At 39.0% G+C, this 21,951-nt stretch overlaps 1 protein-coding gene across 1 annotated transcript in view; it reads right to left on the bottom strand.

Annotated features, from left to right (window-relative positions):
- The window catches only part of LOC103481615 (corticotropin-releasing factor receptor 1-like), an 89,811-nt gene that overhangs the window by 37,112 nt on the left and 30,748 nt on the right, over window positions 1-21,951 (bottom strand). The window contains exon 5 of the mRNA XM_008437205.2: window positions 2,860-2,945. Coding sequence (XP_008435427.1) covers window positions 2,860-2,945 — 86 coding nt within the window. The remainder of the gene's footprint in view (window positions 1-2,859; window positions 2,946-21,951) is intronic.

Genomic DNA, 21,951 nt, shown 5'->3' with positions numbered 1-21,951 from the left:
TTGTGAAGTGGCCACGTGAGCATTGAGACTTCAGGGCTGCAAGAAATCTTTCTATCAGCAGCCAAAAAAGAAACAAAAAAAACCTAAAGGATTCCAAGACATTCCTGAAAAAAAGGAACAAATCGCAATCCTTTCTTATTGAGTTTACTAATAAAAAAGTTTCTCGCAAACAACCACATATCCACAGCTGTAGGTTACTGCGGTGCTTTGATTTTTAAAAAAAGTCATCAGATTTACTGATAATATTTTGGGTGAAAACAGACGTTGCACGACATCGCACAAAGCTGAGCTGCCATCTACCACATGATTAGGTGACTCTTATTCTGCATTACTGTAGTCCGTGCCTCGAAGAATTCAAGCTATCAGTGGAGTCGAGAAAAATGCAGTAAAGTACTAATTCTGGTGCTTTTTAGCTCCAGAATCTTCCTGCTCAAAGCCACAAACAAAGTTCAGCAGATAGCTATGATTTCTATGATTATCTCCAGCTTCAAAAGAAAAGCATCGAGCATCAACCAAGAGCAGTAATCTTGTATTTTTTTTTACCAGCGTTGCTAGTTTTAGAGCTTTGTATCTGCTGAAAAAACATAAACTACTACGGATAATTCAAAGAGGTTCCACTTTGAATTAGAGTCACATCCTGCGCACCTCCACAGCCCCGCTCCCGCAACCAGGAGCTGTTAATTCATCATTGATTTATGGTCACAGAGGTAGCTGTGAGGTTAAAGCGCTCACAATTCATGTGCAGGGAAAGCGTCATTAAATCAACATTTGATCAATACTCCGGACGACTGTGCCACACAGCAACTTTCCCAAAGGAATATCTTAAATCAGATGAGAACTGGAGAACAATCTCCTTTTCATCCGACCTCTGAACCGCAGAAGATGCCTGATTTTCTACGGTGATAGCAATAAGAGCAGCACTGTGCAGTTGCTTTTCCTGAAGGGAAAAAACAGACGATGGGAATCGAGGATGGTGAATGGTGAATTGTTGAAGCCAAACAAACGCGACGGTAATATCTGAGATAAGCGGAGATGAGACTGAAGCAACTTTAAGTCCGGTACTCTTATTTTGCTCAGTTTTTGAAGCTCGGCTGCAGAGAAAATACTTCTCACTGTTCTCTCGATGTTATATCATTATATCTTTTTGATTAGGTTCTGTCCCCCTGTTTTCTTTTCTTTGCTCGTTTATGTTTACTTTCTTACATTCTGATCTCTGCAGACAGATGGTCTGTCGCTAATCAGCCCACCTGTCCTTTGTTAGTCTTTAAATCTCTCAGCCTATTCAGTCAGATGCTCATCTCGTCTCAGTCGTCCTAAACTGCAATGGTTCGTTTCATCCCCCACGTAGCTCTGCTTTTCTTCTTGATTTACTGCTAAGACGGCTTCTTTTGTTTCCAGTTAATTTAATAAAGTAATTTTGTTCCACCTACTTCCTGCCTTTAATTCTGGTATATGCTTTTTTTCCCCCCTCTCTCTCCTCAGAACTGTTGCAAGAAGAAAAAAGCTGGGACTTTCTTCTCTTGGGGCAAATCTCCAGGCTCTCGCCTTGGAATGCCTCAGTGTTCCCAAGACGGATTACAGCTAATATTTACCACGTTTTCTGAGTGTGCTCAAAGCCGAACTGAACTTCTAGAGTAGAACATCTTGTGATCGGTTTTGATTCTTGATAATATTCTAAAGAAGAATGACTCTTCATTCTGCTTGGATCACATCTTCTCTTCACTAGAAGAATCTGTAGAGTTTCTAATCTCCAGACCTGTCGGTGAAAACCCTCCACTTCCAGTTTTAGCTTAACTTGTGTGCAGCAAAAGGATGGGCTGATACTTTGTCCATTTCTAAATAGTTCTGATAGATGAGTGATTCAAACAACCACACACTGCTTGGTTTTGCCTGACTGGGCACATAGCCAACAAGTGAAACTTCTGGAATAAATCCAGAAGTCAGGGAAGCATCCACCACTTTCCCTTGATGCAACACTCAAGATCGTCTTATCTGGGAATAATCATCGATAAACGTACGCCATTTGCACAGCCTGCATGTGCAAAATTTGGATTCAACAGATGGTCGGGCGGAGCAAAGCAAGCGTGCCGAGTCACATGTTTCCATTGTGTAATTCTGTATTTTACATACAGCGCAAATCCATCAGACGTCTAATTGTCACAGCTTGATTTGGGTCAGAGTGTTCAGTCGGTAGGTCTGTCCTAATTAAAATAAGCGCTCGTCACGTAATAACAATGAACCATCCAGGTGGAGGCTGAGACAAAAAAAAATAAAAAATAAAAAATAATGCAAATATGTGCAACATGTGCAGGGATAAAAAATCTGGAGCATAGCGGGATCAGAGCAGCAGAATTCATGCAGCTCTCTAGGGAAAACAGTTAGGAGGGAAACGATCACTGCTGCTGTTCATTTTATGGAATATAGACAAGAAACAGTTTTAAAAAGGGAAAAAGTTGATGAAAAGGAGTAGGAGCTCCCACTAACCCATGAAACAAGTCATGCAACCAAGGCAAGTCATCCTACAATGCACATTCAAACTCACTCATTGTGCTTTGAAGCAGATTCCTCCCAGTGACGCTCATGGGCGATGCACAGTCGATGCTTTTATTTTTAGACTTTTTTTTCCCCCCCCTTGAGCGTCTCTGAGGACGCAATCTTTGAGAAACCAAACCCTGAGTCCATATTTACTAAAAATACGCCTGAAGCCAAACAGCTCCTTCCGCTCCTAACCTTGCCTTTGTTGTTGTTGTTTTTTTTTTTTTTCTGATTAAAGTGCAAGGTCCCTGCTTTGAAGACGAACTCCAAAAGGCCCCATTAATCAGGACACATGCATGCAAACAGCACACTGTCAAGTCTTACCTCCTCATGAAGTATGGCCTTACACATGGAGTAGTTCCCCTTCAGCGCCCACGTCCCATTTTCCAGACATTTCCTATAAACGTTATCTGCACAGAGAGCAAGACAAAAACAAACAAGAGATTATTAATAAGGGTTGAAGCGACTTGTTTTCTGTTTGAGTAATATTTTAGCACCTAGCTTAGAAATGTAACATACACCATGAGACAAATTCGATTGCGCTCCTTGTAAAGATGTGTAAAAACGTCTTGGGGGGGAATTCAGTGTTCATTTGCAGCAGCATAATCAATTCAGGAAAACATCTTTGTTAATGGGAAGGCTCTTAGTATTCTCCTATAACACTTCACAAGGTGGGAACATTTGGAGAGACGTATCGTTAGACCACTCAGCTCTTTTTTATCCGCTCTCGTCTCTTCAGCTCAGCCCACAGGTTTCTTAAAACGTAGGGTTTCTAGAATGAGATATTTTGTGTCACGGTTAATCATTTGTGCTTTCTTGGTCGTAAGCTTTCAAATTTTCATTTTGTTGAAACCCACAATTTCATTTCAAATGTTCTGGCATAGAAAATTTCACAACGCCGTGCAATCGAGCAATGTTCCTCCAGGAGATCTGGAGGGGAAATGCACCCACACATCTGGGTGGAGAGATGGACATGGGTATTTTTTTTATCTATATTTAATCTGTAATTTCTTCATTTCCCAGAGAAAAAAATATTTTAATGAATTTTTATTTTCTCTGTGCACACGTTCTCCATAAAATACATATGATACTGGAGTATTTTTTTTGTGTGTTTTCACACATCTACATTTGTCTAAGTCTGTAAATGGAATTTTCCGCTCTTTGTGTCACCGTGACCTTTTTCTGATTTTGATATTAATAAGAAGAGATGTCACTAGAGGTATTTGTAAAAGCTGCGATTTTTCACACGTTCGCTCTCAGGGTAGTGTACCACTCTGTGCCTCAACTTTGCCGTTAAATTGTACGTTTAACCCCGAATTCTTCTCAAATGACCTACATTAAACATGTATTGCCGCATCACATTAGCCTCAATTACTGTCAGCATATTCTCAAAACATCTCCACTGTTAAATGAGGAAAAAAAAAAGGCCAAAGTCAAATAATAAGCTTGGGTTTTATTTATTTTCTGGCAGGAAATAAAAATGCTACCCACCACTTGATAGAGCAGCTGGAATATTGGAAGGAGCTGTGATGAAAGAAGTGACAAATGATGAGGAAAATTCTATTTTTCAAGCAGACTTGCTGGATCATAGCTCAGCACATTCATTAAATGAAAGAAAGGAAAGAGGACAATGTGGAGCTCAAAGGCATAGAAAGAAGTAATTTAAAGTTAAATAAAGAGAACAACTTTTTCTAATATAACCTTAGCTATAAACCAGTAAATTCCTGCGTCTGGTATTTTGTAAATGACCAGGTAATTAGGGCCTGAAATGTATTTTCCCCTTGCAATTTTCTTCTGCCTTTGCCTGTTAATCACACTTTAACATTGCAGGTCACTACAAATATTAATATCAGACATGTGTACACAAGTAACATGTGGGAAATTAAACGTAGCTGTTCAAAAACATGTTGATAACATAATTTGGTAACACTTTATTTGAACGGGGGTGAATAAGACTGTCATGACACTTTTATAAACATGACATAACACCTCTCATGAACATGAATAAGCCTTCATGAATATTTATGACTGTTGTCATAAAGCGTCATTCGGTAAATTATTACACTTTTAATACAAAGTTGACATTATTCGAAATGTCTTTGTTATGACAACTTGACATTAACTAAGAAATCCTTACTGTTTAAACTTTACATTTAATAACATAAAGTTACCTAATTTTTAAAGTGCAATCAGTAATACTTTTACAACAAATTTAGATCAGTAATGATTTATTGGTTAATGTCAAGTAGTCATAATAAAGACATTTTGAATAATGTCAACTTTGTATTAAAAGTGTCATTATTTACCGAATGATGCTTTATGACAACAGTCATAAATATTCATGAAGGCTTATTCATGTTCATGACATGTGTTTATGACAGTGTCGTGTCAGTCTTATTCACCCCCCTTCAAATAAAGTGTTACCCATAAGGTATAATTTAACAAACAGCTGCTTTCAAATATAAATGAAATATAATTTAAAAACAACATTTCATATCTACTTATCTTCTATAATAAGACATTTTTCTTGAGAAAAAGGCAAAACCAGAATAAATCTGTAAGGTGATGCAACGTTTCACTTTTCACTTCCTTTAAATGAAATGGATTTGAAAGTCAGAATACATTTTTAGAATCAAGAAAAAAACAATTTCTCTTCTTTAAAGCAGATACAGAAATGACATGAAAGCATCTGAAAGATGTAACCTTTAGATTTTACTGTAACTCATTCCCTTCGCTCTCATACTGATCAATCTTTTTTTTTTTCTTCAGATATAATCATAAATGTCATGCTGCTAGGGAGCAAATGTCCCTCTCGGGCTTCGAGCGGTGTGAACGTGAGCGCTACGGCCGATCTTCATGTGCCGACTTACTTCTGCCATAATAATGTTACGTGGCTGCAGCATAAAAAATTCAGCACGGGTTTGAGGGATTATTCATCTTCAGGTCAGGTTCTCTGTCAGCCTGGTGAGCGGCGAAAGCTGACGCTTCGTTCTGCACAGGGATATTTTTCACAGAGGTTTAATAGACAGTTTGGAGCCTGAGCTTGTGACCGGTCGCCTCCGTGGGTCGTCGAATGTCTTCCAAGTGACGGATAGTCTTTCTTTTTTTTCTTGCAGAAGGGACGTTTGTGGTTAAAAAAATTCAAATATATCAAAATCGGGAAATATTACAACTTCACAACAGCATCTCCTTCAGAGATAAGCTCTTTAGGAGTGTATATGAAAAAAAATCCCATCAGTATAAAGGTGGATACCGGAGCTGGGGGGGCTGATGACCCTGAATGCATGTTTTAATAACTAAAAATGTTTGGGGCGGGCCAGAGATAAAATGGGATTGGGTTGCCTGAGGGCATTAATGTTCAATGAGCTGGGTAAAAATAGCAGGTTGACACTGTAAAGGGACTGTCAGACCCAATCAAGATTACCTGGCTTGTGATATTCCCTAAACCACAAATGCAATATCCTAGAGAGCTTTAAAATCTGCCTGTGGAGAATTACGTCAAAGTCAGAACAATGTTGTGTACTCAACGGTCTGAAAAAAAAAAAAAAAAAAAACTAATTCATAAAGTTAGTTTCAAAAATACTTTCAAGGGCATCTTAAAAGATTTGAGTGCACTGTAAAAGTTTACCACCTGCGTTATTTTTTTAATTTTTATCTATATTTAATTTCTATCCACTTCATTTCCCTGAGAGAAATCAATTTTATTCAGCTTTTATTTTATCTGTAGACCCCCGCTCTCCATAAAATCTCAAATTTTCACCTTTTACTCAAGCCACATTTACATAACATTGAAAGAGTACACAGCTGCCCTTGGGGCTCTTGCTCAGGCTTCATGCAAATATATTGTAGTCGAAGCAATAAAGTCACATTGTGTCCCATTTAGAAAAACAAAGCTGGCGCGCAAAGCAATTGTGCAGAAGCTAATATAAAAAAGAAGCATCAATGAGGTCACAGAGGATAGTTTTGAAAATGGCTTCAAGGTGTGGCACTCTTAAAAAACACGGTTTTAAACTCACTGCAAATTGCAGTCTTTAAAATGTTCCCGCTGTTCTTTTCATAGAGGGTTTGTGAGCCCGTGGCTGCTGGAGGCTGCAAGTCAACAGGTTAAAAAAAAGGGAATTCCCAAACAAAAAGGAAAAAGATAGAGAAAACTTGCTACAAATATATACTTTTATACCACTCAAAGCTGCATCTCTTAATTTTTTAAAGATAATTCAAGTTTTGTCAAAATAAAAACTGTTTGCAACAAGCTTTGAGAGTCTCTGAGTAAACATGCAACATGGAGTAAGTTTGCCAGAGAGAACAAACCAGGACTTCTGGAATGATTTTCTTTAGACACATGAGTTTAACTATCTGGACATCAGACCAGAGGAAATGTTTGAAATAAGCTTTAAACCTCCTACGATCTGTCCGGCAGCTGTTTAATGTTTGGTGGATGACTTGGCCAGCTCTCAATCAGAGAATGCACCATGAATTCTACTGTGTCAGAGATGAATGGAGGAAAATGTGAGATCTGTCAAAATGGTCAAAGTTGAAGCAGAACTGGCTCATTGAACATGACAAGTTTTGAGAATAAAAACAATTAGAAAATGTAAGGTCTGTGTGCAGGCCTTGTTCATGATTTCATTGAGATTCTCTGCAGGGATTTCAAACAGGTTGTATGTTAAAAAAAATAAAAAAATAAAAAACCTTCAGATATCAGGAATGGGACAAGCTTTTCTTTGACATCATTTCTCACACTAGTGTCAAAGACTGCTTGATGCTAAAACAAAGAAAAAAAAAAGAAATCAGCTCATTGAAGTTAGCTCAACCAAAATGGCGCAAAATGGTGTCCTTACTTTTTTCTCAGCTACAAAACGCATTTTTTGTTTCAATTTCTTGCTTAATGACTGAAGTAAAATACATTGCAATTCAATCCCATTCTTTTCCAGAGATAATTTTAAGCAAGTCTCGAAGACGTCCCAGTCGTGCAGCCAGAAGCTTTTGAGGAACAAATGTTGAACCTTTCAAACAAAGCAGCGAGACCTTGAAATGAATTCTTCCTGGCACTGCGCTCAGAATGATTTATAGCAGTTAAGCATATGCAGTCTGTTCCCCCACGCAGCTCATACGTAATAAGGTAATGAAGTGGGCTTTCTTCTTCTTTTTGACATTGTCTGACAGCTTGCATCTGAGGAGAGGAGAAGGGTTTAATAGCCGCAGCTAATTAAGATTGATTTAACGACAAAGGCAACAATTTCATTTGCTGCTTGTACAATTAGCGATGCTTCCTGCTGCTACAGATGCGAAAGATCTGAGCTGTGCGATTCGGGAACCTCCGTTGCTTCGCAAAGGAAAAGTGAGGAGGAAGATTTATATCGGTGTCTCGTGTGCATGTCGAGTGCTGATGTATCATTAGAATGCATTTGGCTGAGACAAGCAAAACAGAAGGGAGCAGGGTGACACAGTAAGCACGGAAAACGATACACAAACATTTCTCAAGCACAGTATCGCACGCATCTTCACAGGTTTCGCTATGAAAACTGATTATTTCTGCAAAGAGGGAACCTCTGAGCATGCAAGAAAACCCCCCTTCCCCTAAAGAATCAAAATAAAACAATAACCCATGATGATGAAAGGCTTTGGGGAAAGAAAGGGCTTGTCCTGCACTCTGTCTTTATAAATAAAAGTTGACTTAAGGTGATGACAATAAGTAATAAAAGAATCACGCATACAGTAAGATTCTCATGTAGCTTAGTCAACAAATATTTGAGACAGGGATGAGAAAACAGTGGGGCTTTGTAATGCAATTGCAATCGTCTCATGGAAAATCTCACTGGTAATTATATTAACTGGCATCAGGACAGTCACAGGATTGCTTGTAAAAACAACATGGAACAAAGGCCGAGTCTTATAAAGAGAACAATGGGGAGGGGCTTACATCCCTACGAAGGTTTGTGTGAGGAAATGCATCCCAGTGAAAACTGATTTCATCATGTTTTGCTTAACACAGTAATTAAAAGAACCGTCATTACATGGCTCATGGGAAAAGGATGAAAACAAATACTGAGTGTCAACCATCACCAAGCCTTCAGGCAGCGCTGCATTATGAAAGGGATGCATGTCTGTTGTGGTTATCTTTGCATTGGGGTCAGTGAGACTTTATTAAGAAACTATCATCAGAGAGAAAAGTTCAGTACTGTATCCAGAAAATTCAATTACCGTATTTTCAGGACCACAGAGCGCACCTCACGCAGAACCTGCGTCTCCAACCATGGATTCGTTCACGCCGAGCTTACGTACAGCGGCTGTCGATCTGCACTGTCAGATCTATAGCCTTCAACTTAAAAGCTGCATCATTCTTCGTGTGGTTTTCATGATGAGGGGGTATGAGTTTGAAAACCTTTCTCCGTCGTACATGTTGCTAGCATGTGCTTGTTCTAAATGAAAATTAGCTCTCTCTTCTTTGATTTCCACTTTTGACTTCCAATTATTCACTTTCTGCTAAAGAGCCCCCTGGTGGTTGAAGAAAAATCCACAGAAAAGCCGCATCATTCAAAACGTGGGAAACAAGTAGCGGCTTATAGTCCGAAAAATATGGTATATGTCCATCAAACAAGGAAGGATTATAACCAGCCCTAGAGACGATTCAGTGCTTTCTGGGCCTTAGTACATTTTAGCTTAGGCTTTAAGGTGAAACGGAGAATGATTCAGAAATCTGGCCACTCAAAATGCGAGATCACACTGAAACATCAAATTCTCTGGTCTGAACGAAGAATGCTCATTATCCAAGTTCAGGACCAGGACTGGTGAAGGTGCAGAGGTGAAGTGTTACACATTGAATTGGTAACTTTCACATATGTGGTGCTCCACTAGTGCTGTTCTCCAGCCTATATTAACCCAAGTCTCTTGTTTATGAGGGGAATGATGCATTTCAAGATAATACAAGCCTCACTGATTCAGAAAGGAAGCGTGGCAAAGCAGAAAGAGCATACTGCATATAGTTACAGATGCACAAATCAGGCTTTTGCTGGTTATTTTTTGTTTTCTTTGAGCTCGCCAATTCAATTTCTGAGAAATAGGACAAAAACATACTGCACAAAAATAACTACAGGAGATCCTTCTTGCTTATAGAGATCAGCATTTACGACTACTCTTTGACCAAACTTGTATCATACGAGTTACAACAACATGTAATTGATAATAAAGTATTTCTGAACCAAACTGAACTGAAAAGTGAAAGACGTGAAGTCAAGTTACCAAGCGCAACCAAAATATGATCACTCATTAATATGGTGGCATTCAAGATAGATGTTTTTTTAAAAAGTGGATTTTAACACCAGCAATTATTAAGAGTTGAAGAAATAATCAAACTGATCTTAAGGCATAAAGGCAAAATCTTTCAGGTACAGCTGATATTTGAAATATCTTCTCCAACTTTTAGAGATACTAACAAAGAGGATTTTTGAGTTTTATTTAAAATTTTTAAGCTTATCAGTAGTCTGCAGTGTTGCATCAAATCAGGGATAGACACAAGCTAATGATTCAACACAAGCTAATGATTCAATGCAGAATGGTATAAAACAACCACTGTGTCCTACCCTGTGACAAGTTGGCCCACAGCTATTGTAACTATTCTTTGATATCCAGAGTGTTGATGGTTAGTGTTCAGGTCTGAGCCAATTCCACAGATGTTTGATCTGGGTAGAACTGGGAGACCTTGCTGATCGTGCCTTGTTAAAAAGACTACCAGGGAGCTGTTGCAGCACAAGTTAGATGAGAGGATGAAGTGTGGCACTGACGTAGCGCTGTGCTGTCAGGGTCCCTCAAATCATGACCAGAGGTGACCCACATCTTGATGCACAAAGTAACCATGGTGAATTTCTCCACAACACTGCCACGTTATGCATAGAGACAAGGGCCATCTGTGGTCAGCAAAACCAAGATTCTATAGTGAATACAATTTGATCTCACTTGTCATCTCCCAGTCATGGTGACATGTTTGGCGGTGAATCCATAGGCCTGTTGATCCTACCCATCGACACACAGAGACTGTTGACCCTGGTGGTTGTAAATAATCCAATGTGTGCATCTTGAAGACGGATGCAGAGGTCATAGTATTCTTTATTGAACCGCGTGTGAGTAGGTGAGAGTCGCAAATATTTGAGACACCCTCTAAAATTGTGGAGAACTGCAATAGGTCAAACACCAAATATACCTTGACGTTCATTAATAAGTACAGCGGAAACCATCTTAGGACTAACGCAGAATCCATGGTTTCTTAAGCTGACGGCACACCCCCATCGCATTCCTGTTGTCCAAGCGTGACATCTGCCTTGCTCTTCCAGAACGTCAAGCTAGGACTGCAGGAGGTTTTTAATCTGCAGACTGGCAACAAGCAGTAGGGATACTGGAAGTCCGCTGGTAAATCCTGCCATGTACTGTCGATTGTTTTGAAAATAGCCCGTGAAAGGATTTGCACAAAGTACAATTTTCTCTGGCAATGTGGCTGGGACATTGCCATTGAAAAGTTAAATGACGCCAAGCAGTCCTGTTTTCCGTGACTGGGAAAATGTGCACGGACACATGTTGTTCATTACAAACAACAACAAAACCCGTGTGTTTTCCAGCAGCCATTGTACAGCGCACACACTTATAGAACCAGCTGGGCAAACATGCTCATCTTCGAAAAATGAAGTGAGCGGAGCTCAGCTTGGGTTGCTAGGTGAGAAGCAGTGCCCACTCATTGTGACTAAATAATTGGGAGGTTTTTGAAAAGGTTTGTTTTCCAGTCACCAACAAAACATTTAGCTATTGCCAAAAAGCAGCTGGGTGATTTTATTTATTTATTTTTTTAGCACTTGGACTGTTTCTAGAAGCAGTAAAGACCCAAATGGAAGTACAAAATGTGCAAAGAAAATTTGCTTAATGGGTCTCCTTTAATCATTACTTCTAATAGAATTTGCCGAGCATGTGTTCGAGTGCACATAACAGCTGAATCAAATTAGCTGGATTTAGAAAGAGCCTTCACAACAGTAGTACTTTTGTTCCAACAGTCTTGTCAAGCTTGTCATCTCTACTAAAAGTAAAACAGAAAACATTCCATGTGATAAACTACATAACCAATAAAACAAGGAAATATGCCAGTCAACTGTGAATTGCTCCAGAGACCTCTGAAGGTCATAGCTTGATGATGCCATCATTACCACAACATCTGGAAACAGCAACTATGAGATCCAGGGGTTCTCAAACCAGGCTATGCCTTGAGATTTTGTCCATTAAAACCAGAAGCAGCCCTGACAGAGTCCCCCCTGCATTATGAAGAACTTAATATCCAGAATGCTTACACAGCTCTGGGTTTGGCGCATCGGGACCAGAAAGCTTGTAAAGGGACCGCAGCGTCCCAAACTCCTGCAGCAAACCCCCAAAAGGATGCATCGGGGGAGTATGGTCATAATCATTTTTCAGAGCCTTGAAACACATGTGGACTGGGCAATCAATTTCCCATGACCCCTTCATTGACTCTGCAAGGATAAAGGTCTGGTCCTCTGTTCCACAACCTGGGGAAAAACTACACTGCTCTTTGTTAGTTCGAGCTTTGACAGTCAGTCATAATGTCCTTTTTCCACTGCAGCTAAAAAGTGTAATTGCTCCCCTCTGTTAATTTCTTTCAAAAGGCTCCAAATAAAAACACCACCCTGGTCTGCCATGGAAAATTTGTTGTTGGCCAAGATTGAAAAGGCATGTCATTCATGACATGCCCCACAATGTCCAATGAATTTAGCATCTCTGAGCCAGACCTGGTACCTGCCAGTTGAGACTTCTTTTTTTTTGTTTTTAACTATGCAGAGGACTCAGCCGTCTCTACAGTCCATAGATGTTTCAACACTGGAGTGGAGGTGAGTCTTAAAGAGCTTCCTCCACTGTGACAGAGGCCAAATGAAAGTCCTTTGCCATAACTTCTCTCATTTCTTCTCTTTGACCATAACCAACCATGTCGAGAACAATGAATATATCTGATTTCTCTGAACCTTTGAAACATTTTAATCCTAAAATAAAAAGGAGTCAGGAGAGCTTTTCCTGTTTTGAGTCCCCGTGCTACACTACTTGATACTGTATCTGCACTATGACGACATCCGATGCAAATCTATACTCTCTGTGCTATGCCAAAATGTATGTTCAATATGTTAAGCTAAACTTTCTCTGTACAATGCCAAATCAAACAGTGTCTGTGTTATGTGAGGCTACACTGTCAATGTGCTTTGCTAAGCTAAAATGAGCCAAGTAAATTAAATGTAATTGTAGCATGTTAAATGCTAGAATGTAAACACGCATAGAAAGAATTACTGGAAACACACAAACTAGACAATTTAACAAAATGTTTATCTCCAGTAGTAATCCAAACGATGATGCTATGCATTGTTTGCGCATAGTTAAAGGTTAATCCCTGACGTTTTGTGGGGAAACCGGACCTCACTTTATTAAATTTACAGGGCATGCTTTCAGCTGGCCAACATGGACGAAATAAGATTTCCCACTGTGCCTTTTGCTGAGACGGTGGCAGTAACACCTCTTTATTACCATTCTCCCGCAGTCCTCTCAGGATGTGAGCCACTGACAGCGTCGTAAAGTGCCTTTGCACGGGGTCGCAAGCTCAAGGTCCCTAAAATAACTGCTGATTTTATGTAGAGGCTGCTGTCAATCCGGACTTCTGCCAAGAGTTTCAATCACAACACCCCAAAAATGCCTCCAGAGACTCTGAGATGGCTCACGTCGCATCTCTTCGTTTGAGGAGATGCACGCAAACACGGTAAATAATATTTGTAACATTTGCTTCGTTATCTGCCTCTGTATGATAATGTGTATGACAAGAGCAAGGTTAGAAGTCCCACTGGAGCACATGCTCCCGCCATGAAAACTGAGCCCAAATTATCCCCTTTGCATTTTAATTCTAAACATCGCACCGGGCAAACAAACAAGCTGCTTGGTAACAAATACGATCTCACACAGAGGGTCGCCTCTGCGGCTAAAAACGCAGAACAGAGCAGAAGTGCGGCTGTAATTGTACGCCCCTTGCAAGCAAATATGCTGACCCAAATTTAGTCACAGTGGCTTAGAGCTCCAATACTATTGGATCAATGTCTGTGGCTAAGAAGCATCTTCCTCCTCTGCGCATCTGAAGCAGGGGTCTAATTAACGCCCGCATCAGCACAGAAGAAAAGGACACGTTATCTGCACTAATTGAGAGCAAACTGCAGTGTTTCTCGCACAACCGTGGGGGCAAAACAAACTATACAAATCAAAGCTGTTTACGTGTGCATACAGGACGTTTCATATGAGTCAGACACACAAACAAATGATCATCAAGCGGAGCCCGGGGAGGCAGCAAACATGGATACAAATGTCAGGAAAAACTTAGAAAAATTCATACATGACAAGAAAGGTTAAAGAGGTTTTGAGGATGTTTTTTCAATAACACATCAAGTCAAGTAGAAAAGAAAATGACTAAACTACTCAGGCACTAACTGTATATTTACATAAACTACAGAAAAAAGTGCACAACTTGTTTTACCTCATTAAATCAGACCACTTTTTTCTAGTTTCAGGTCATCTAAGATGCTAAAAATTATTTCTAGTTTTTAAATACAAGAAAAATAGGTGAGAGATTTTTTGGGATTTTTTTAAATTATTATTATTTCTGCAAAGTCAGACATTTTTAGAACATGAGTTTACCTTTTAACTGTTCATTAAAGCACAAATTACATTTTGCCTTGCAATATTCTTGACAGGTTACTTCACGACATTTAGGTTAGCTGGAGAATGTATATAAAGTTAGCTGGTGCAGAAAATACAGTATTTAGGTATTAAAGGCTGGACAGGAAGTAACTTGACTGCTAAAATGTTTCATTTTTTATATTTTGCCATCTGATGTTGTTTTATTTAAAAAAAATTATGTATCTTTACTCACTGGGAATTAGGCAGGAAGATATTCTTGCGACAATAACCTCAGGTCTCATTTCAAGTTTGTAACTATTAAATAAAATCTGACTGCGGTTGAAGGTAAACACCTCTTCTCTCTGAAAGAATATGGAGGCACAAATCAGATTTACAACGCTGCAACCATCAGCGTTTTGAGACAATGTCTTATGGACAAATGCATGCATCTGTCAGACAGATAGTCAGATATCTGACAGTTGAATATCTTCGTACAATGAGGAGTTGATAGATGACATGGTTATGCTCATTTTGGTTTTCTCTAAACATGCGACTGCATTATGTTCAAACATCTCTACTTTGGTCCCATTTGTAAGGAAACATTTACTGCCACAGCTTGAAAATAAATTCAGGAACAGTATCTCGCTGTAGCGAGAAAATTACTCGTTAAAATGAGAAAACATTGTCATAAAGAGATGAAAAACTCATTAAAATGACAAAATTTCTCATTTTAACGAGATAAAATCGCACTCCTCCGATTGATTCTAACTTCTTAAAAATGCATGAAAGGGCTCATTCCTTCCCACCGCTTCTTCAAAATGACATTTCAAAATCCGAAAAGGTCTTGCTGTTTTACTGTTGCCACCTTTCTTCAATGAAAGAAAATATATTTTGTTTTTAATAAGAAACAAGTCTTGTTTTTACAAGTTTTGCATCTCGCTTTAACGAGAACATTTTCTCGTCTACACGAGACACTGCTCCTAAGTTTATTTCCAAACGCTGGCAGTTTAATTCTTACGTGCAAATGAGACCAACAGTTTAAACGTAATGCAAAGTACCATGTTTCAAGAAAACCAAAAACAGCATGAAAACATGTCATCCATTAACTCCGTGGTGTACAAAGTTATTTGACAGTTAAACATCTGACAGATAAATCATGTCTCAAACTGCGTCAACAGGATGATGATCCCAAACAAAAAGAGAAAAAGAATATGTGTTGCAATGGCCCATGCAATTAATTTCTTTAAAATGCTGTGGTGCAGAACCAAACCTCTGGAAACCTTAATGAACTGAAGCAAAGTTGGAAAGATGAGAAAATTCTTTCCCACAATGATGTCAGAGACCGAACAGATCAGAGGAAACTTTTTTGCCCCCCGTATTACTGCTGCTAACGTTAATTCTAGTGTTCTAGTTTCTTCAACACATGCAGCAAATCCCTGAGTAAAAATCATTTAAATATTTTTCTTTGGAGGTTAAGGAACAGGTAAAGCTATGTAGTTTGACATATTCCATTGCAACAGACTCAGGTTGCACCGCTGGTCCATCTTGATCCCCATTTACAGCTGAGTGTACTTGACAAACTGAAATTTTCCTACCAGTTGATATTGCATCCATGTGCAAAAAAACAACAACATAATAATAATAAAAAGGAAGGAGAAACAAACAATTTATATAACTGTCACTTTCAGAATGTTCTTACTTAGCGATCCCAACTAAAGAAAAATGGTATGAATGGAAGATCATAAAGGAAGAAGTGTAGCAGTGGCCTTAGTAGTGCTGCTGTTCCAATGCACATAATTCAACTGATTTATTACTCCCTCAGCAGGACATCGAGCTGAGCAGACGCTTTTTAAAGACGCATCAGATGAAATCAGGTGTGTTAAAGCAGAACAACATCACAACTGCAGGGAAGAGCAGCCTGCAGACCTGCAGAGAGATACTCTGTCCAACTTTGGACATGGACAGTCTTTTGGCAGAGCTGATGTTTGTTCTTATCTGGACAAGCATTACCTGCTTCAGTAGAGCATGCTGCAGATCTCACACTGATCCGCACATTACATTGCAGACTTCAGGAGTCTCTTGATTAACCTTTTTGTTTGGATTTGGATTTTTTACATCGATTCATTTCTGCATTACCTGCAAGACGGAAAAAAAAGCGCTGTAGCGGCGTAAACTTTCCTTATGACACAAAACAAACTCATTTTAAACCTAAAACTGAAGCTTCTCATCCATTGAGGGAGGTGAGCTGCTGTCATGGTTGCCGGCAACAAGGCCAACCAATGGGTCTAACCGTGTCGGCGTGTTACGATTAATTTACCTTTTTTAAGAAAAAAAAAAAGATTCATTATTACAAAGCAAATGCTGCTTCCAGAAGCAAAGCTTTGCTCCTAACAGTTCGAATTTCCAAAACAAGTTCCAGGTATATAGATTTTTATTCATTTAATTTTAATTTATTACTGGAAAATTCTGCCACCACCTCGTTTTTTTTTAATCAAAAAGTAAATCCTGTTCCCATTCCACTGAACTGTAAAACCTGCAAGTCGTCTGCAGAAACGGGAACCGATTCCAGTTTTCCAGATGGCTGTGTTTTCTGACTATAACAGCTGTTTGTTTCTGCAGAGCCACACACCTGAATGGTCTGAGCCGTCCACTTTCAGGTAATAATTTACTTCTCGAGTCTCACTGGCGGCACGATCCTTATGAGGAACAACAGCAGCCATTCACCTCGCTTTTACTCCACTTTACGTTTACCCTTCTTCTGTCTGTGTACCGACTGGCATCCATGAGCTATTTAACAAACACTCCTCTGACCCGCAGTTCGCTCCACAAAAACATAGATTGCATTTATTGTTGGTGGATGAGATGGCGAGCTGGAGTGAGGGCTCAGCCACCCTGCTGACCGCCAGCAGTTCTCTAAATAAACCTACCCCCCCCCCACAGACTTCTCTTCATCCAGACTGGCACACACCCGGAGACTCACAGCCACTCAGTGAAATGGGCATCTACGCAAGCAAACAGGAGCTGCTCCAACACTGTCAGGCGCACATGTGAAAATCCACCAGCCTCCCTCTGGGGGACGATTAAGGGGAAAGTCAAGCCTGGCAATAAACGGTGCAAGGGTTTGCGGGAGGGGCGAGATGGGCAGCGGCAAAGATAGCTGTTCCAGGCTGAGTCACGAACGGGCGTGCAGCGCCATGGGCACCTGTCAGAGCTCTCTGCGGCTGAGCGGTCTGGACAACGCCCGCTGGACGTCTGTCATCCCCTCCGTGCATATGTTTGACAACACGCTTCAAGTGTAGGATCAGGATCAGATATGTTGAGGAGCTGGTAATGATTAGCATGTGTTGATTGCTCCAATTAAGTTTCTTTCCAGGCACAGAGTCTCAGGAGGAAGGTTAACGAAAGCATTTAGCCTTTTTTTGGCTTTTTTCCCCTTTCTGGCTCATTATATGTGTGATTTTTCTTTCCCCCCCTCCCACCCCTTTTTGCTTGTGTTAAATTGAACAAAATTATAAGTTCCGCGGCAAATGTAATGTGTTAATTAGGGAAATAATTGTTCACACAGATGATAATTTGGGACATGTACATGGTACAGCAACAAGCAGAAGCTGCTAAATGTAGTGTTACTGTTTTTAAACAGAAAATAAATCACTGAAACAGGTACAGTAAAATAAAGCAGCCTTGTTAAATAAGAGAGCCTTGAGATATCAAGGCAGTATTTGATCTTTTTCTACCTTATTTTTCACACTTCGTCATGTTGCAAACACAAACTTCAATGTACTTTATAAGAATTTGACGTGATGAAGCATCACAAAGCAATGCAAAGCAGAGAAAGAAAATCGGATTTACATTTTGCCACAAGTCATGTAGGGGACCCAGCGGCATCATGACAAGCATTTTGTCACATCTTTTAACCTGTTTATTAAGGATAACATTTCAACAGAGGAGTTAATTCAGGTGTCCCGATCAAGGAAGATTCACAAATTTTGTAAACAAAAAGTTAAAAGCTTTTATAAAAAACTTTGCAGAGGTTGAGGTTGTTTTCAAGGCATGCATATATCAAAGAGTGACATGTCCACCTTCAGTTTGCAGAAGTATGACAATAGTGAAATCATACAGTGCTGTGTATCATACATGTCTGAAATCAGGTCAGGCACATCGTTCTGTAACAGACACTTGGGTTCATGTGTTGAATGGCATCATCTGGAGCTCAAATGACATATGGGTCATAATAACACACTAGCAGAGAGCGGCAACAGATAAACAACATAGTAGGTCAGTGATTCTTGAAAACAGGGACAAAACAGGTCCTATGGATAAAGCACAAAATTTGAATAAAATATACACAAAATATAATTTTTTCAAATATCTGACTAAACTAACCTGGGTCATGTGAGCACAACAATGTATATTTTCCAGGTTTTTGCTGAATATTTTTTTATTTTAAACATTGTAGTCGGTGGGTGATGCCTGTAAAAGCCCTTGTCCAGGAGCAGAACTCAATACATTATGATAGTTTAAAACAATTAAAGAAATACTAAAATTATATATTATGACAATTAAGTATATATAAATAATTATAAAATTATCAATAAATTGAATTATAAATTATGAATCATTTTTATATATTTTCCAACTCCATTGAAATGTGTCCCTAGTTTTTGTCAACACCGTCAGACATGAAAAGAATGTAAAAAAAATCAGGCATTATTGGGGGGCACCAGAACTTCTGAGGACCCCATGACCTCTTCCTTTCTCTTCCTTTGCTGAGAGGGCTAGTTAGCTCTGGTTAGCTTATGTTATTCTTTAGTTTTTTCTTCTGTTTTATTCCTAAGTTGCTCGTCACAACCATGATGTGTCAACTCCATAACTGACAATTTACAAAACTTTTTGTGAAATAAAAACTTTGGTAAAATGTAAAGATTTCATGGACCTGATGAACTACAACATGGCCTCCTTCAGAATAACATCATGTAAATTGAGGTAGCTTGGCATTTCGTCAACTCCGTCAGATGTCAACTCCATCAGTTTTTGTGACTCTTTCAGTGAAATTGTTGTCAAATCTCACTAAAATGTGCAATTTATTCATTTTAATGTATTTTTCATAAATTACATTACTTCACATGTATCAAGTTTTTCATTTTACTTACTAGTTTGTCACCATCTTCAGTTCTGTGTCAACTCCGTCATGCACTGTCAACTCTGTCAACTCCGTCAGATGGACTTTTTGTTGTTTTTTGTTTTAAATAATTTTTATTTTGTTTCTTGAGAAGCATTTGTCTGTAAAATGAGTAAAAATATCACTAATAGGGTATTTTAAAAATCATTTTATATTTATTTTTGTCAGATGGTGATGACAAAGTTCTGGGTCAGGTCGATTAAAAATTTAATTTTTTAAAAAAATGTTGCAACTGGGAGCCTGTACCTTAGCATCTTTACATTTCCAAAACATTATTTGTCATATTTGCATACATAAGATTGAGAAATAATAAAAAATAAAAAAAATGGTAAAATTAAAACCCATTTTGCCCCTATTCTCAAGAATCACTGAGGTTAGAAGGTGTGACTTTGTAGAGCAGGAATGTCTGTGTCCAGTTCTCCAACACACCTGACTCACATGAAAGGCCCGTTACCAGGATTCTGCAGAGCTGAATGACCGAACGGAGATGGAATCCAGTGATTTTATCCAGGTGTGTTGGAGAAGCGAAGCATCCAAAGCTTGCAGGATTGTGTCTCTGGAGGACTGGGCACCCCTGCTGCGGAGATATTTTGGAATCACGTCGCAGAGATTATTTCACATTTCTGTAGAAGCTAGAGCACCTGATATTTTTGGTTATTATATCAGATTTTATAGACTGAGGACAGATTGCTTTTATTGTGTCTACATTTGTAGCTCCATCCATAAACAGTTTTCTCATACAGTCCTGACTCATTATGGTCCCACTGCTCTGTTTCACTTCAATTTTGCTGCATTTTTACCTAAAACTATGTCAACTAAGACGGTCTTTCCCAGTGCACATTAACTCTTTTCTGCAGCCATTTCTTTTATTAGTTTCTACTTCATTTTTTTATTAGTTTGATTATTTGTCTCGTTTTAGATAAGTATTCCCTCCATCCCTGATTGGAGACACATTGAGTTTCTTCAGTCACACAAGGACTCATTCACATCTCTTTCCATCTTCAAAACTTTCCATCCTTAATGAAAAAACAACAAAATAGTTTTAACCTTGCTTAAATATTAAAATACTTTTATTAAAAGAAAAAAATTGAAAATCAATAATGAACGTAAACTACAATTTTATTTCTAACAAAAACCAACTGCTCCTTTACAAATAGGCCATCTTTGCGTTTTTTTTTTTTCTGACATTAGTTTTTGTAAAACAGCCCAGAGGCATCAGTTATATTTTCTAATACCCTTAGATTGATCAATTTTAAAAGATCCGGTGGATGGGAGCCGCACAGACGTGCTCCTTCTGTCTGGCTCTGCAGAAAACAGAGGATTTATCTCAATCTAATTTTGGAGCTCCAGCCTGGTGCCACAGTACTGATTCATGGAAGTACATCTATTCAGGACGGGGAGCCTGTTTAAAGCTCTCATACAATGGATGCTAAGATTTATCTTACCGGAGAGGGGGACATGTTTATCTATCACAAACATCCTATTGTGGGTTAAGATGAGGACAAGTTTGTTATCAAAATTAATGTTTGTTTTTTTTGTATATCTCATTCAAGTTATCTGTTACTGGAGATAAGCTTTATTGTCCTATTTTGTCGCTAGTGACTCTCAAAATCAAATAGAAGATGTCAAATTGTATCGTTTTAATCTCTGGTTTGTCTCTCAAGATCAGAGCTGTGCCTGAGATGCGTTTCAGGTCTTCAGCTCCGTTCCTGTAACCGTATTTCAGAGGAATAGAGAAGCTGACTTTTGCACTTTGAGACCTGAACTCTGGAATAATCTCCCTCTGGATCTGATGCAAGCAGCTACTTCCACTCAGGCTTTTAAGAGCTCCACTCAAGTCTCTGTGATCTGCCCTTGTCTTCACCTGAAGCCACTCATTACAGCCCTAATGCCACTTTCTACTCCATCGACTCCGACCCAGATACACTCCGCTGCAAAACACGCTTGTCTTTTGATTTTGTTGGCAGACGCTGGGTATGTAGTGGCAAAATAAAGCTTATGTATGAAAATATTTACATGCACACTTTTATGTCAATGTTCGCGAAAAGGACAGGACATTTTTGAAACGTGAAGGACAACGTACTTGGGTGTTTCAGAGTTGTATCTATTTAATAGAATGCCCTGTTGTGACCTCTTACATTTACATATTTTACACTGCACTGTAAACATTGTAGAAAATAATTTTAGAAATTACAGCTGCTGCTGTTATGGTTACAGCTTCTAAACAGGACAGTGACAAGCCCAACAGTGGTGACTGGGAGCTTTGATGAACAGAACTTGGTGAATAATTGTAGGAGATTGAAAGGCTGCTGTACGTCTTTTTTCTTTCTTTTTTTTAAATCAGATATGTATTGAGGTTCTCAGAACAAATTTGGCTATTGCACTCCAGACTTCATTGTCTCTTTTGACTAAAGCATCACAGTAACTTCCTGTAACTGCAATCTGACGTAAATATTCAGCTCCCATCTGTCACCTATCTAAGATCAACAACTACCGCAGACTTTGGTCACAGCCATGTTGAACATGTTGTGTGACTTCAGCAC

Source organism: Poecilia reticulata, chromosome 19 (assembly GCF_904066995.2).
Source record: "Poecilia reticulata chromosome 19, P_reticulata-male-v2, whole genome shotgun sequence".
NCBI lineage: Eukaryota > Metazoa > Chordata > Actinopteri > Cyprinodontiformes > Poeciliidae > Poecilia > Poecilia reticulata.
This window is presented reverse-complemented; position numbering and strand designations above follow the sequence as displayed.